Source organism: Amblyomma maculatum, chromosome 4 (assembly GCF_055883805.1).
Source record: "Amblyomma maculatum isolate TAMU_Amacu chromosome 4, ASM5588380v1, whole genome shotgun sequence".
NCBI lineage: Eukaryota > Metazoa > Arthropoda > Arachnida > Ixodida > Ixodidae > Amblyomma > Amblyomma maculatum.
This window is the reverse complement of record NC_139347.1, coordinates 86,130,184-86,146,265: the sequence shown is the minus strand read 5'-3', so window position 1 is coordinate 86,146,265 and position 16,082 is coordinate 86,130,184. Positions and strand designations below refer to the sequence as shown.

At 46.3% G+C, this 16,082-nt stretch overlaps 1 protein-coding gene across 1 annotated transcript in view; it reads right to left on the bottom strand.

The window, feature by feature from the left end:
• Positions 1 to 16,082, bottom strand: part of LOC146191566 (sushi, von Willebrand factor type A, EGF and pentraxin domain-containing protein 1-like) — a 78,436-nt gene that overhangs the window by 38,314 nt on the left and 24,040 nt on the right. The window contains exon 5 of the mRNA XM_084602073.1: positions 3,488 to 3,676. Coding sequence (XP_084458199.1) covers positions 3,488 to 3,676 — 189 coding nt within the window. The remainder of the gene's footprint in view (positions 1 to 3,487; positions 3,677 to 16,082) is intronic.

Sequence of the window (16,082 nt, the reverse complement as noted above, 5' to 3'; positions counted from 1 at the left end):
ATGAACCCTCTAGTGACTGCACCTAGCGTGTGAGTTTCCTACTGTCCCACGCGGTCTCTCAACGTTTGACGGGGCTATCGCCGGTAGCATATTTCCGGCGATAAAGCTGAAAAACATTTTCAGAGTATCTATAAGCACAGATTCAGTTTTTGGACAGTTTGTGCCAACTTTTCCATATTCACCCAGTGAGGCCGTTGGACGCGATAATATAATATTATTATTTTTTTATTTGCAAGCATTGATGCATGGGCTCGAAATAGTGTCTCTGGATGGCAGATTGCTTCCCACCTTGTTGATTTTTTTTTTTTCGAGACGGTTCTTATTCGTTAATTTCGTGCGTCTCTTGCGGACAAATTTAGTCAATGTTTTCTTCACTCTTATTTTTTCCAAATCTTTTGACCGTCTTTGGTCCCAAAGGTGCGTGCACAAGGTGTATTTTGCTGTACTCTTTTCTGAAATTTTGTTCCTCAAACCAATATGTATAGGAAGGCATTAATCCCCAACCAAAATCTTTTCTTGCTTGCGCAGCAGCTGTGATTGGTCCACAGCTGCATAGAAACGCTGCACAGCAACAGCTCCGTAACAACAGCTACATAGTAACACATTGCTATGCGTAGAAACTGCATGGCAACGCATTTCCGAGGCAGCGTCAAGTCCCGCAGTACGGCGCTACAGTAGCGCAACAAATTAATAAAATCAGAGGTTTATTGGTGACGAATGTGTATCACAATTCAGCCGACTGCACAAAGCTAGACGACATGTAGAATAACCAAACACGTGCAACACTGATTTCTCGCGATGTTAGAATTTCAGCCGATCTGCATTTTTATTTTCAGTATTACTAAAACGACCGTGCAAAAGTTTGATTTCGATTCCCGTCGCTCGGCCCATTGAGTGCTCAATGTATTTTGGATTATCAGGGCACGTGCTTGCTTGCACGGTTTCATGAAACGTCATTTTCACCATGCGCTTAATATTCCTGAGACCTTTCTCGTGAAGGCCCGGGTTTAGCAAGTGATTTTTTTTTTGTGTGTGTGTCTTCGGATAACTTCTGTCTATATGACTTTCCATAAACGACTCAGCATTGCTTCACCAATTCTAAAAACGTATTATCCTTCTGGGGCGTTTTACATCCGGAACTCAATTAGAGAATTAGCCTCCTTATGCTGGGCGACATCTTACTAATTTGTAATAGGTATGAGAATTTATAGTCATATTGTTTCTGTTTTTGCTGCATAGCCCCTGGGAAGCTCGAAGACTTTATGAGCCTAGAATAAAACACCGCAAAACACGGGGCAAATGAGGATACATAGACAGGAGCGTGTCTCCTCCTTTGTCCCGTATTTTACGTTGCTTTATTATTTTCCAAGATGTTCCAACTGGTCCTGCTAATTATACTCTTGGGATTATGACCCCGTTGCTTTCACAAAATCCCATTTCAGTGAAATGGTTGTACATCTTACGAATGATGCGCAATCATTTTGTACATGACCAGGTGACCATGCAGCAAAAACATAAACAACATGACTATAAACTCTCAAACCTATTACAAAGTAGTAAGATGTCGTCCAGCATAAGGAGGCCAATTCTCTAATTGAGTTCCGAAAGTAAAACGCCCCAGAAGGATAGTATGTTTTTAGAATTGGTGAAAAACAGGGTTGGTTTTAGTCCTAAGCAGTAGAGAACCTACTTCGTGCAAATGTAATCTATCCATACATGTGTTCTTACTTTAAATATTATACTCGCCTTCGAACTTTCTGCCCTGTTGCGCTTTTTTAATTGATTTTATTATTGATCAACTTTTGTTTGTTTTTATACGGTGCTGCAGTGACGTATACATTGTATAACACGTTTGGATGTCATCGTAGAATTATTAATGAACTTTTGGAATTTACTGTTTGCTCCTGCTATGTTGTATACAGGTTTCCTGGGCCTTCGTTAAGCTGTTTGTAGAGCTTTTAGCCCAGGTGACCATCCACTTGTTGGAAAATAAATTTGATTTGATTTGATTGATTTTGATTTGACCTGCGATGATCCTCAGTTCTTTGACGTTACCACGCTGCGTTGCAATTACCGGCTGAAACCGGACAGATCGATTCTGTTCGCCCCGCTTCGATACCACACAGGAGTCAGTTTAATGACGTGAGACATTTTCTCCCACGCTCTGTGAGATCACCCACCAACTCTCTTGCCAGGTGTGCTTCATCCACGGGCGGGTACAGTAAGCCAGATTGTTTGCGTCTCCACGTTCGAGGAGACTTGCTCTGCGCGTGATCCGTCTCTGTCAGTCTCGCACCTGGCCGATGTAGCTCTTCAACTCAGCGCTCAAACCTTTCGCGCGCCTCACTGTGACTCTTCCTTTGGCGTGAGAAAGCTACCAGCCCAAAGTACCCTACTTTTCTTTCTCTTTCTTTCTGACGAGTTCTTGCTGAAGGCAAGGGGTACGCAGCCCGTATTATTTCGTGCATAAACCCAAAACAATTTGGTCTCGGTCTTCCGCAGAAAATAACACGATCGCGACGTCTAGATCCGAGGTCAAGGCACGCCTCCAAAGTCTCCTAAGCGCCTGGAAACGAGTTATAAAAACTTTATGCAAGCCTGCAACCCTAAACTTCAGTTCCTAAATGAACATGATGAGAATCGTTACCTGCAGCAGGAAAAAAAAAAAGGTGCCCTGTCTAATAGCGCTTATGGGCGTACATTTACCTGATGTTGCTGACTCACGTATGCTCGTGGGAAAAGTATTGTTCGGACGGGGTTCTTAGCCCTTCCTTACCCCTCCACGGCGAACAAAGGTACCGTACATCTTAAATGAAGCTATAACATCGGGTCCCTTTTGTAGATTTCTGTTCGTTATAAGGAATAGAAGCCTCGGCAGCAGGGAGCCGATGTTTCTTTACAAGTGTTGCTGATGCGATAACGATCACCACTTTATATGGTGTGTGCCTGTCGACTCTGGGCACATTTCTCTCGCTTTCAGCGCGCAAACATTGTTTATGTGTAAGTCCTTTTTCGCTTCTCTGTCTCTCTGAATTGACGCGATTTAAACGAGCGTGAAGGGGGTTGGTCATTGTGCACGATTTAAACACGCTTGAAGTGGTTAGGACATTGCGTAGGCTATACCTAAGCAAAAAGGTCCTCGCGAGAATGCATGAGCACACGCAAGACATGCAGGCGGCGAAAGCTGTTAAGGCTCACCATAAAAAAAATGTGTTCGCGTCGGTTCTCTTCGGCCGCTATATAAATCGAAATACCGGCCCCATTTAATAAGCTAATTTCTACATTCGCTCCTCCTTCATTTCTTTGATTTGCTTTGCCACCTGGTTACAGTCTTTTTACTCGTCAGTCGCTGAAGCTCTGAACATGGTAGAAACAGTCACGGTCAGTCAGCCAATCAATCATTTACCCTTTCTTACAAACAGAATCTAACAAACGATCGAGTTAATCACTATAGGCCAGTCAGTTTAAGCGCATCTATAGCACTCACGTGCGCATTGTCCTCGGAATCCGTTCCCGTAGAATCCTGGACCGCAGAGGCACGAGCTCAGTCCCGACTCCAGAGAGCATCCGCACACGGCGTTCTTGTCACAGCAGCTGCCGTTGTTCAGGGAGTGGCTGCAGAGGCGGTCGCAATCCCGGGGGCTGTCGCCCACGGTCCACCGATCGGACGGACCATCTGCGTTCGCGATGCATCGTGGCTCGCTCTTAGCATTGGATTATCGTGGACTGGATATGAATGGCAAGGCAGTATTTCAGTCGCACCGCTCAACAGCCCAGGACAACCCAGAGGGCTATGGAACGAAAAATGGTAGGGGTAACATTAAGAGATAGGAAGCGTGCAGAGTGGGTCAGAGAAATAATTAAAGTTACCGATATTCTAGCGGAAATTAAGAAGAAGAAATGGGCATGGACAGGACATGTAGTGCGAAGAGAGGATAACCGATGGTCGCTTAGGGTAACAAACTGGATTCCAAGGGAAGGAAAGCGTAGAAGGGGGCGGCAGAAAGTTAGGTGGGTGGATGGGGTTAAGAAGTTCGAGGGGGTCAAGTGGATGCAGCTAGCACAGAACCGGGTTAATTGGAGAAATATGGGAGAGGCCTTCGCCCTGCAGTGGGTATAGTCAGGCTGACGATGATGATGATGATGACTCAACAGCAGCGGTATATGCTCTCCTACCATGGTTGACAAACGTACTCGACGATGTCTGACAATGCGCGCGAAAGACGGTGAACTGCGGGGCCATATGAATTCGCAGCCTGCAGCGGCTCCTCCTTGGTTGTCGAACACTACAGCTTAGAGGCGCCACAATGGAGTGCTTTGTTTGCGTCATATCTCTCCTTTTATGTGTCTGGTGACTGTCTGCTGCGAGGCGTTCACAGTCTGCTAAATAAGCTCTAGTAGCGTTAACGTTAGCTTCCACATTTGTATGTATGTACGTTCATTCGTATGTGCTCTTGTATGCATACTAATGCATACGAGCTAAAGCTAGTACAGCAACTTGCCCTACCGCGGCTACCACACATGCTCTAGCGAGTAATGACGATGTATGCGCTGAGTGTACTGGAAACGGCTGCAAAACTGAATTAATTAATTAGTTACTTAATCAATTAATTAATAATTCAGAAACAACGGCCCGAGAACATCGAGTGGCGAGGGCCCTACAAGGTTTAAGTGGCTGGTAGCGGTATGGGTACCTCATTATCTAGAGCACCTCGAATGGTAAGTAAAGTACGAGCATTCCAAAACCTTCGATGTTGAGCGCTCTGTTGGTCTGCTGCGTTCTCTCACTGCGAGTACTATCTATAAACACATGATTACATAGATTGTGAGGATGCCGCAGTTGGCATGTTACTTACGGTCGGTGACAACTTTACATCAGTAGAACATATGTATCATTAGAAAAGGATCCTAATGATAAAAAACACAGGTGTAATAGCACGCTGTAAGAAAATGCTCGAAAGCAAGTGCGTTTAATCAAACAAATGTGAGAGGGTTAGGAAACGCTGCTGCCAAGTAGCCACATATAGCACTTAACAGAATGGAAAAACAGTGTGTAGAAACGCAATAAAAGGATAGGCGGAAACAGCAACGGATGCCATGTTTCTAGTGGCAATGCCCCCCCCCCCCCCCCCCTTCCCCGCTATTTTTGTTACATAGTCCAACCACAGATTCTTGTCAATTTGTCGAGGCTGACTGCTCGTGTTCTTGAAAAAAGCTCTGAAATCGAGCTTCTAGCATGGGAATGGGGCCACGCAAAGGTGATCCAAAATGTATAAGGCAAGCGGTTCTGATTTAGCAAATGTTTTAAAGGCATTTACGTCCGAATTTTTGAAAGCCTTACTTACAAGCGCCCCCACCTCATGTGCAGCGAAGAGCGCTTGTTCGTGTCTAAGTAAGGGGACACGGACGCTATCGGGCCGCAATGGAGGCAACGGAGAGAAAAACATTTGGACGGATGCGAAGTGGAAAGAACGGGGCAGTGCCTCGTGACCGCGGCCAGCCGCTTGTGTCGGGTGCGAATCCCATAAAAGGACAGGATAAGCTCGGTGGCACAAGAACGAGAGCATGCATAGCGGGTACAACGCCTCGCGCGCGCGCACATACACATACACACGCAAAAACTGTCAAAAGCAGTGCTCCGAACCGACGCAACGGGTGCTATAAATTAGCAGCCTTGTTTACCACGCAGTATGCGCGTGTGGTTCTCGCAAACGCGAGCGTGGCCTATATCTCTCTCGAGCGAAACACGATACGGGAAGCGGCGCGCTTGAATCGCTGCTCGCTTCTACTACGATACACCACTCCGTAAGACGGGACTGCAGAAACAAATAGATGAAGGAAGGAATAAAGAGCAGAAAAAAGAGACATCGTGCGAAGGCGACGGAGGGCGCACGCGCGCGTCCCATCTTCATTAAGAGCAGTGCCGCGCTGGAAACGGCGGTGGCTGAGGGCCGAAGGGCTTGACGCCGGCGCTTTTCGCGGGAAGTCGCGGCTTAAGTTGACCCCGAGGAGGAGCGCCCTAAAACCGGAGAAGGCGCGATAGCAGAGGCAACGAAAACAAGCACATCACGCAGTGAGGTGCCTGAAAAGAAGAAACAAGAAGCAGACACTTCGGCATTAGACGGCCCCTACACACGCGAAAGGGTTGGCGCGATGCGAGGCTTCTGCCGTCGCTGAAGAAACGCGCAGATTGAGGAGGAAGAGAGAACGCATGAGAGAGGGAAAGAGAACCGAAGAAGCCTTGAGCGGGGTAAGCGCCGCCGCACTGTGCAAGAATGCCTCTCTCCACGGCACAGTTTTGTGCGCTTTATGCGAGCGCTACATGCTCGGCTTGGCAGTCTGGTATGAAGCCCAGACTGCCGATATCTGTAATTCGATAAATCACGCTGCTACTGGGTGTGGCCTCCCTTTAACTCCACACTCTCAGTATCAGCCACGTTGCGCCAGGCAAGTCATTAGCGTTTGCTCGGACGCCACCCTGTGGTGGAAACGGAACACTGCTCTGGCATTCTGGATCGCTGAGCAGTCGTTTGGCTGTGAGATGATAGCTGATAATTATTCCAGCTGCCGTTTACGGGTCTCGCATGTTTTTCGTAATAATTAATGGAATGTTCAGGAGATACCGGCTAATTACCACTGGATTGTCTCGTGTCTTGCACGAGTACCGTGCCTCTAGGGACGTGAACCACTTGTTGTCGCTCCTATAGGTCGCCGTTGCGGCGACCTTCGCAACGACGCATGGGAGTGGTTCGGAGCAACCTTGCCGCGAATCCGAGCTCAGTGAAGTGACCGCGGCACATACCATCTGCGTAACGCAAAACAAGTCGGCTCTTGCTGCATGCACTTGTATCTGTGGTTACACATCTCTTGCGAACGCTCATCTGCTGCTGGATATGGGGAGTTTGAAGTGAGGCCTGTGAAATTAAGTCAACTTGCGCGCGTCTCATTAAATTTGCAACTGCTTCACATGGACTTTCTATAGAGCGTCACAGTGGCAATATCTCATTACAGCTTTAAAAAGTGCGCATGGTTAATGCGAGACACTTCACAAGGTTCTGCTTGCTGCCAGTCTCAGCTTATGCACTACCCATGGACACACTGCAGCAAGAAAGACAGAGCCATTTATCTAGAAACACCTTCTTGTGCTCCACACTCCACAAAATCCTGCATGGACGCTAATGAAAGGACAAAGTAAATAAAACCCATGAAAAGACAAAGATAGAAAAACAGACAATAAGAAAACAAAAAATGCTACTGGGTGAATTAAAAGTCATTATTGAACCCAAATATATTCAGAAATAGCCGTGCAATTGTTTTTTTTTTTTTTTTTGCAGATATAGAAATTTTTTCAAAATGTTTGAGTGAAAAGTTCGGAGAGCACTGCAGAGTCTGCAGTGTAGAAATGCGAAAGCCTGATCGTTGCTGTTGCACAAGGTACATCGCGCGCCCCTTGTCAAACACAACCAGCTTTCCGCTCAACCCGTCAAAGTTCAAGGGCGCCTTATCTGTCTCTCGCGGAATCTCACTGACACATCTCGCGGACAACACAGCTAATTTCAGGCTTACGCATTTCTCCAGTGCAGATCATGCAGTACTCTCGGGATTTTTGTGGCCCCTTTACGGCCTAGTTATCACTCATTTATTGGCTCATTAAGTCCGAAACACATGCACTTCAGGTTGGCGTGACGTCACATTCCGTGGACGTCGACATTAGTCGCATGGTTATTTCGACATCTGATCGATTGTAATTGTACATTTATGGCTCTATTCAATTAACTAATCATCCCGCTGACAATTTTTGTTTAGCGTCCTCACGTTATTCTCTTCCGATTACAAGCACTCGTTTGGTCCTAACTCCTACGAGAACGACCTGTACACACGTTTTTCACACATGACCTTGCCGACATTGCCTAGTAATGCTTTCGCATTAATATTATATCTTTGATCCCTACTGTACAGTCGGGTGGCCTTTCATGTGTGAATGTATGCTAAATTGTATGTGCTAGATATTTAATGGATACATTAAGGGATTAGTAATGAGGCAAGTAGTAAAGTGCATGTACGCGAATAAAGAGCCACTCACGCTTTCGCGTCGTACGCGGAGACTAAGTGTCCTGCCCAGTTTTGTGCGAATTCATCATCATCATCATCATCATCATCAGCCTGATTATACCCACTGCAGGGCGAAGGCCTCTCCCATATTTCTCCACTTAACCCGGTTCTGTGCTAGCTGCATCCACTTGACCCCTGCGAACTTCTTGATCTCATCCGCCCACCTAACTTTCTGCCGCCCCCTGCTACACTTTCCTTCCCTTGGAATCCAGTTTGTTACCCTCAGCGACCATCGGTTATCCTCTCTTCGCACTACATGTCCTGCCCATGTCCATTTCTTCTTCTTAATTTCTACTAGAATGTCGGTAGCTTGAGTTATTTCTCTGACCCACTCTGCACGCTTTCTATCTCTTAATGTGACCCCTACCATTTTTCGTTCCATAGCCCTCTGGGTTGTCCTCAACTTAAGTAGAACTCTCTTGGTTAGCCTCCACGTTTCAGCCCCATAGGTGAGTACAGGCAAGATGCAACTGTTGTATACTTTCCTCTTGAGCGATACCGGTAAGCTGCTAGTCATAATCTGTGAGTGCTTGCCAAATTCGCACAAAGTAATTTGTGCGAATTACTGCTGCACAAATTTGTGGTACATCAAAAAAAGGCAAGGTAGACGCTATGGTATTTTTCACAATGCAGGGAGATCCTATATTTGATGGAAAAAAGAAATGACTAGCGAAAACAGAAAGGTTTATTGCCGGTATGACTAAGCTGACTCTAAATCTGGCCAAGCTGCTTAATTAGGAACCTCTTGATCCTTGCCTGGTCCTCAAGGAAGCCCGCTAAACCCGCGAAATATTGGTTCTCTGAACTAATTCGTACAGTGGAATATCGTGCACTCTATCGGATACGGGCAGCTATTCGACATAGTGTTATGTGAATAATTGTTAGGAGCGATGCTTTGAGCTGGTGAGGAGGACAGGAACTGTTAAATGCGAGCCGTTCCGTCTAGACGTGTGCGACCACGCAGTTCCGCGTTCCCGCGTCTGCGCAAGATGCTACGCACTCGGATATATAAAACTCAAACGCAAAAGTGCCGCTCCCTACTCTTCTTTTCTCAAGCAAAGCAAAGCGGAAAAACTCGCGCACGAAGTGGTTGCGGAGCGGAGGAGTCTCCGAAGGCCGAATCGGGTCCCCGCTTATGCGGCTGCGTTGCCCGGATCCACAAGTACACGGGGAAAAGTAAGGTCGGAATGCGGCAGGGTGTTTGAACCCTGGAATGCACCAAAGCCCGCCGCTCGTTCTTGCATAGCGGAGACTGGCGTTCCCGCGCTACCGACGAGAGGAAGAGGGGAAGAAGGCGCTTCGCCATCTGTCGCTGCGAGGCGGGACTGCAGGCACCCTACACGAGCCAGTCAACGGCACCGCGATATAAATGCGTCCGCGTCGCTGTGTCTGTGCGAGGAGTACCGCATTGTCACGAATGGTGTGAGAATTATATGCCTTCCTCAGACATGCAATCTAGGTTAAGTCTCCGACTTTGTTCAGAAGATTACACGCGTCTAACATTAATATTTCTCCGTTTCGAACTTTGGGGCGCGTGTCGGAAATCGTCCTACATGAAGAAAATCACCAAATCAGCACATAGTAAAAGGAGAATCCCCTCATTACTCAATTGCGTCCTTACGTGCACCAGTTCTACTACGAGCTATATTAGATTTAGAAATAAGCGTTGATGCCTGTCAGAATGCATGATGATGAGCGTGAGCGTATTTTCTTGTTTATTTTTTTATCGTCACTGTAAAAAGGGCTCATACCCAATTCCATGTTGTCGCTAGCTCCTGAAATAGAGGGAAGCAGTGAGACATCTACTGTGTTCTTTAGATACGAGCACAGGGGATGAAGAAAGAAAGAAAGAAAGAAAGAAAGAAAGAAAGAAAGAAAGAAAGAAAGAAAGAAAGAAAGAAAGAAAGAAAGAAAGAAAGAAAGAAAGAAAGAAAGAAAGAAAGAAAGAAAGAAAGAAAGAAAGAAAGAAAGAAATAGGAATGCATTTTTATTTTTTTTTTTCTCACGAAGGGAATCAAGCGTATTGAGAAAGAATCAGCCAAAAGGTCGATGTTCTCATGTCAAGCCTTCATTTGTTTTATTCATCAACCTGTCAAGTACAAGGGAGGATCTCAGGGGAGGGAAGCTCAAGTCTTATTCGACCCAGAGCACAGCGCTTTAGATTATTTGGTTTATTTTATGGGGTTTAAAGTTCCAAAGCGACCAGGCTATAAGAGACGCTGTATTGAAGGGCTCCGAAATTTTCAACCACCTGGGGTTCTTTTCACGTGCACTGACATTGCACAGGCCACAGGCGTCTTGCTTTTCGCCTCTATAGAGAAATGGTCGCAGCAGCCGGAATTTGATCCCGCATCTTTGGGCACAGCAGTAGAGCGCTGTCATCACTGCGGCACCGCGGCGGGGCCAATTTAGATTATTACTGTCTGATTCGCTTCGGTTGATCTCAGTTAGCCGTGATATAAACCACTCTAGGAGTGAGAGGTCGACTCGATTTTTTGGGTGAACAACCTCCTAACCTTCAAGTCCAACTCACATAATGTGAAGAACCATGCACAACCGAGAAGTTGGTTCTTCGACTTTATGTCAGTCAGCAGTTGAATCCTCTGATTACTGGGCGACCTCAGAAGAAAATTTTGCGTTTTCAATAGACCGCCATCAATGGGATCGACAACGAAATACGCCTAAAAGGAATCGCCACCTAAAATCGCACGGAGATACGTTTTCTGAGTGCCCTTGGTGCCTCAATCTTCCGTTGGCTTTTGGTCACCATTCAAAAGGGACCATTTTTTAATACCCGGAAAACTCGTAACAAAACTGTTGAGTACTTCGCTCTCATAGCAATGAATAGATCGTAATATAGAGAGGAAGTTTTCGTTAAATTAAGCTCTCCATTGTAACAAGGTGGTTCTAGAAAGGACTTGCCAGGTTTCGAGCTAGACGTCTTTCTCGTCGTCCTAAAAAAGGTGAAAAGAACTCCGCGGAAACAATTGGTGGAAACATTTACCCAAGTGAAGCAGAAGCACCCTTTTTCCCAATGCTCGAATAATAGCCAAGACTTTGGTGATAATAGATTCTGTGGCACCGAACAAGCATGACCCAGCGTAAAACGCTTCTTGTTTCCAGAAAGTGGCGCGATGGCTATCACGTGAGATACTCTTAAGCTCCATGTCAATGTCGGCTCGTTTCATCGGTAGCAATGTGATCTTGACACATTTTATCACTGTCTATTCGAAGTACACCGCTAGATTAATCTGAGCAATCACAATCGCTTCACTTGAACTCCGCCGGGAAGCTTTTCCTTGCGAAACTTTCCCTCAAAAAAGTTATCTGTTTACTCGGACAGACCGAAGCGCCCACTGGAGTGCCTATCTTTATCGCTGCTTTATACCCCCATTGATCGCCTATATGTCTCACTAGCAGATGCATCCATTCGCACCTCGTATGAGTAATGCCGAAAGAGTGGTGGAAAGAGACCGCCACGGGCTTACCGCCTCAAAGAACAACGATAAGTGAAAACGACTACTGAAGTCGCGTAAAAAATGGATTCGCAAGGATGTGCTCTTCGATGGGCATTCCAAGTGTTCCCAGAGACTGTGCTTAATTAGGGTCTTTTGTACACTACGACAGCCAAAGCGAGACCTCGGGTGGCCGCATCTACGTCGTGAAGAGGCTTAGCTACGAGAAGAAGAAGAAGAAGAAGAAGAAGAAGAGGAAGAGGAAGAGGAAGAAGAAGAAGAAGAAGAAGGAGAAGAAGAAGAAGAAGAAGAAGAAGAAGAAGAAGAAGAAGAAGAAGAAGAAGAAGAAGAAGAAGAAGAAGAAGAAGAAGAAGAAGAAGAAGAAGAAGAAGAAGAAGAAGAAGAAGAAGAAGAAGAAGAAGAAGAAGAACGCTCGGTCACCCGCAGCTAATACTTTCGCTCCACATTCGGTTCAGCAGCGTTGAACCCTTCTCATTTTTTTGTCTAGTTTCCTGCTGAATGATAGTTTTAAAAAGCCACAGAAACGTTTACGTCATGAAGTGTTTTCCGCGGTTAAAGCACTTATTTTACTGGGAACACCTGTTTATTGCATATTTAAATGATGAACATCTGTATCCTGTTTAAAAGGGGCACTAAAGAGAAAATCAAAGTCTGCTTGTAAGCTACTAACCCCAGAAATACCGATCTTATTCAAAAAAACAAAACCTCTCATAGGGTAGAAAAGAGCAAGAACAGCAATACAGGTGTCGCTTCCATAGCCCGTTTCCGCAAGCACAAGACACATGACGTGCATGAAATCTCGCAAGATGTCTAATGCGCATTACGGTTACATACATTGTTAAGCAAGTTTTGTTTCGAAACTCTGGGTGCACTTTTATAACGCAAAGAAGAAAGAATGCAGCAAAAACAGGGCCAAAATTGTGGGAGGTAAAGAAAATCATCGCATGGCGGCGCCACAGGTGCCCAGATCTTGTGTTTTTAAATTTCGGCTCTTCGCAATCACAGCTACGCACTTTTCATCGGCTTCAAAGCGCGGAGTAACTACGAAGTCCAAGTTCTCTTCGGACGAAGTTCTTGCCTCGGCAAGCGCAGATTTATACGGAGTGTGTATACCGATTTATTGTGCACTATGAACCTGCACGAAACCGCGTGGAACTGCCGTGCAGGCTGACTGTATTATTCGCCGGTCCTAGTTGGCTGGAGATGAAAGGAAGGGTGTAAGAAGGGTTACAAGATTTAAAATGGCACGGATACTTACAAGGAAATGAAAACAGAATTCTGAGTCCTACGCAGCTGCGACGCTGACCACTTTTGAGTAAGCCACTGAAGGTTTTAAATTTATGGGGTTTAACGTCCCAAAGCGGCTCAGACGTTGAGAGACGCCTTAGTGGAGGGCACCAGAAATTTCGACCACCTGGGGTTCTGTAACATGCAGTGACATCGCACAGCACACGGGCACCTTGCTTCTTGGCTCCATCGAAAAGCGGCCACCGCGGCCGGGATTCTATCCCACATCTTTAGGTCGAGCGCCTTAACCACTGCACTACCACGGCGGGTGGTGCAGGGGCTTACCTTTCAGGGGCTTACCCCTGGGGCTTACCCCTTCAGGGGCTTACCCTTCAGGGGCTTACCCTTCAGGGGCTTACCCTTCAGGGGCTCACCCTTCAGGGGCTTACACCTTCAGGGGTAAGCCCCTGAAGGTGTAAACACCCTATAGGAAGCGTTGAACGAAGGTCAGCTTGGTTGGTTGGTATTGAGAAATACAACAGCCAAAGAAACGGACGAAACAGCGCAATACAGGCGCCGTAATCCCTCTCTTTATTTTCTGCCACGATGCACCCCTTGCTACAGTTTAAAAGCGCCCGTACGTATCAGTCTTTACACGTGGCGGCTCGGTGGTACAACGGCAGCAACCGTATAACTTCGCTTGCTGCTCACACTGTCGTCTCGTCTGGGCTTGGACGTTCTTGATATCTTGTTAGTCGAGCTGTCTCAGCTTTTAAAAGCATCGCACGCTCTATGCAGGACGAGATCGCCGAAGTGAATGCCTGCAAGAGCTTCGCCGCGTGGCTTCGTTGTCCAGCTCAGGAACAGGATCCACGGCTAGTGCAAACGAAGCGACGGCTCCGGCCAGCGGTACCTTTAATTTCTGATGCTGCTAGAGCGCACCGCTCGCCGTGCGTCAGCAATCAGGGAGGCCGCGTTTACGTCACGATTGCGTCATTTTGCCCATCTGCGTAGACTGGGAAAACAGTTTGAATCACAGTGTCGGGAAAAAAATCTCTTCAACTTGGAATCGAAATGTCTAAGCAATAAATGCTTCTTTTGCTGCTGGACAAACGACGACAAAGTCACGAAATGCCGTGCTATTGGATTTTATTAACATGACAATCGTGATATCGCAGTCTTTAGTATCCCTTTAAGCTTGACTTGCAAAATATCTTCAAACTGTTCGCAGCACAAAAAAAAAAAAAAAAAAAAACAAGGACACGAAGAAACACACACGACAGGCACAGTTGTCGTACAAAACGCACAAGCCTGATTTCCCGTTAGGAGTGCAGCATTCGTCCTGTCGTGTGTGTTTCTTCGTGTCCTCAATTTTTTTCGTGCTGCGAACACTTTAAAAATGGATCAATACCAACGGGCCCAAACATCAGTGTTGTTGCAAAATATCCTTACCGCTTGGGTAGATCTTTTGTATATGCAAGGAAAAGCCGCGCCATGCACATGTGTAGCAGTTCAGGCAGACTTTCATACAGCTAGTTAAAAAACAAATAGATGAAAACATTTACACATTATTTCTGAAGGCCTCATGCTAGCAGCTCCGGAACTAAAAAAAAAAAAGAAAATGAGGGGGAAAGGGGGAAGGGGAGAAAGGGGGGAAAGAGGGGGGATGACACGAGGTATTATTGTTTATAGAACAAAAACAAGGAAGCCTACCAGCCTGATCCTTAATTGCTGGCATCAAGGCTAGCAGCTGTACATGTGTCGGAAAGATGGAAGCATATGAATGAAAGAATTAGTGTGGAGGAAGAAATAGCAGCTGAAATTTATGATCGTTACACAAGGTTTAAGATAATCAGTTACTGTATAATATGCAAAAGTATTAGGCCTATGTATGAGTTATGACAACAATACGTATAGAAAAACCACGGATGAACAATGTAACTATTTACACCGCCCGTGGTTGCTTGCAGTAGAATTGCGCGTGCAAACAGGGATTCAAATTCAGTGTAATTCATCTCTGGTCACTTGCAACTAACGGGTGAGCTAGGACGCTGCCGATACACCTCCACGGAGCACCTCGTTTTTCTTTCTGTTTAATCGTCCATACCCTATCAATAAAAATTTGTCTGTAAACACCTCTCTTGCCAAGCCATGCATTTGAAATGCGAGCCACGTCCAAACTTTGCCAGCCCCGACGGGAGGGCATTCCTGGCGCCGTTGGGAGCCGCTCACAAGTAGGAAGTGACGGCAGCAACAAACGGCCACCGCGCGAAAGCCAAGGCCGTCGTGTGGAATATGCTCTTATGTGGCGCGAAATATGCGGCCGTTTTTTTTTTTTCTTGCTTCCTTTGTTCATTTTTTTCCTGTCTCCTTCTTACGCTCTCTGGACTTCGCAGAGGAGCCGCAGCTATGGTTACCGTTTTTTTCCCTCCACCTTGTTAGCGTCTCAGGCGGCAGTCTGCCGGCTGTAACGCAACGAAGGCTCGCGGCACAGACATATACATTCACACGGTCTGCTTGCACCGGGGCCCTTGACCGCAATCAAGGGGGCGCGGCTCCGCTCCCGCAAGGATTCCTTTTTTCACGTACCTGCTCGTTCCTCGCTCGTTCTTCGAAAGTAACGCGTTTCCATACGGCGGAGAAAGTGACCTACGGCGTCTCCGCAGTTTTCCACTGCCTTCTTCAGTGTGATCCGTTTCTCTAGATCCATGCAGCTCTGTGGAAATTCTAACTACAGCGTCGGGCAAGGTGGGGCAAACTTACTCTGCCTAGGAGCTTGCAACTTCTCGCGTCGGTAAGCATTATTTTAAGAATGGAGGGGGACCACTCTTGATTCATTTAACCGTTAACGTTTATCTTAATATATGATAGGACCTGTGTTTAAAATTTAATCCTGTTCATCTCTGATGATTATAGGTTCACACAAGAACCAGTTTACATCCAGGCCTGTGTTCAAAATTTAAAACGGTTCCCCTCTAGTGATTAGAGGTTGAGACAAGGACCAGTTTACATCCATAATGGCCCGATCAAACTCGTACGGGAGAGCTGGGCTACTTCATTTTGCTTCCACTGAATTCATCGAGGCCTCTGTACTGCGCTCTCGGCTGCGAGTCTGTACTGAGTAGCTGAATGGAATATTTCTGATCCATTTGCCTACAAGTGAACCTTCTGCGCCAATTTGAAATAGTTATTTTTCGTAATTTTGGTGTTATATTAGAAATCCTATATCGCATGTTGCTATTGTCTACATCTGCATCTGGTATCCGG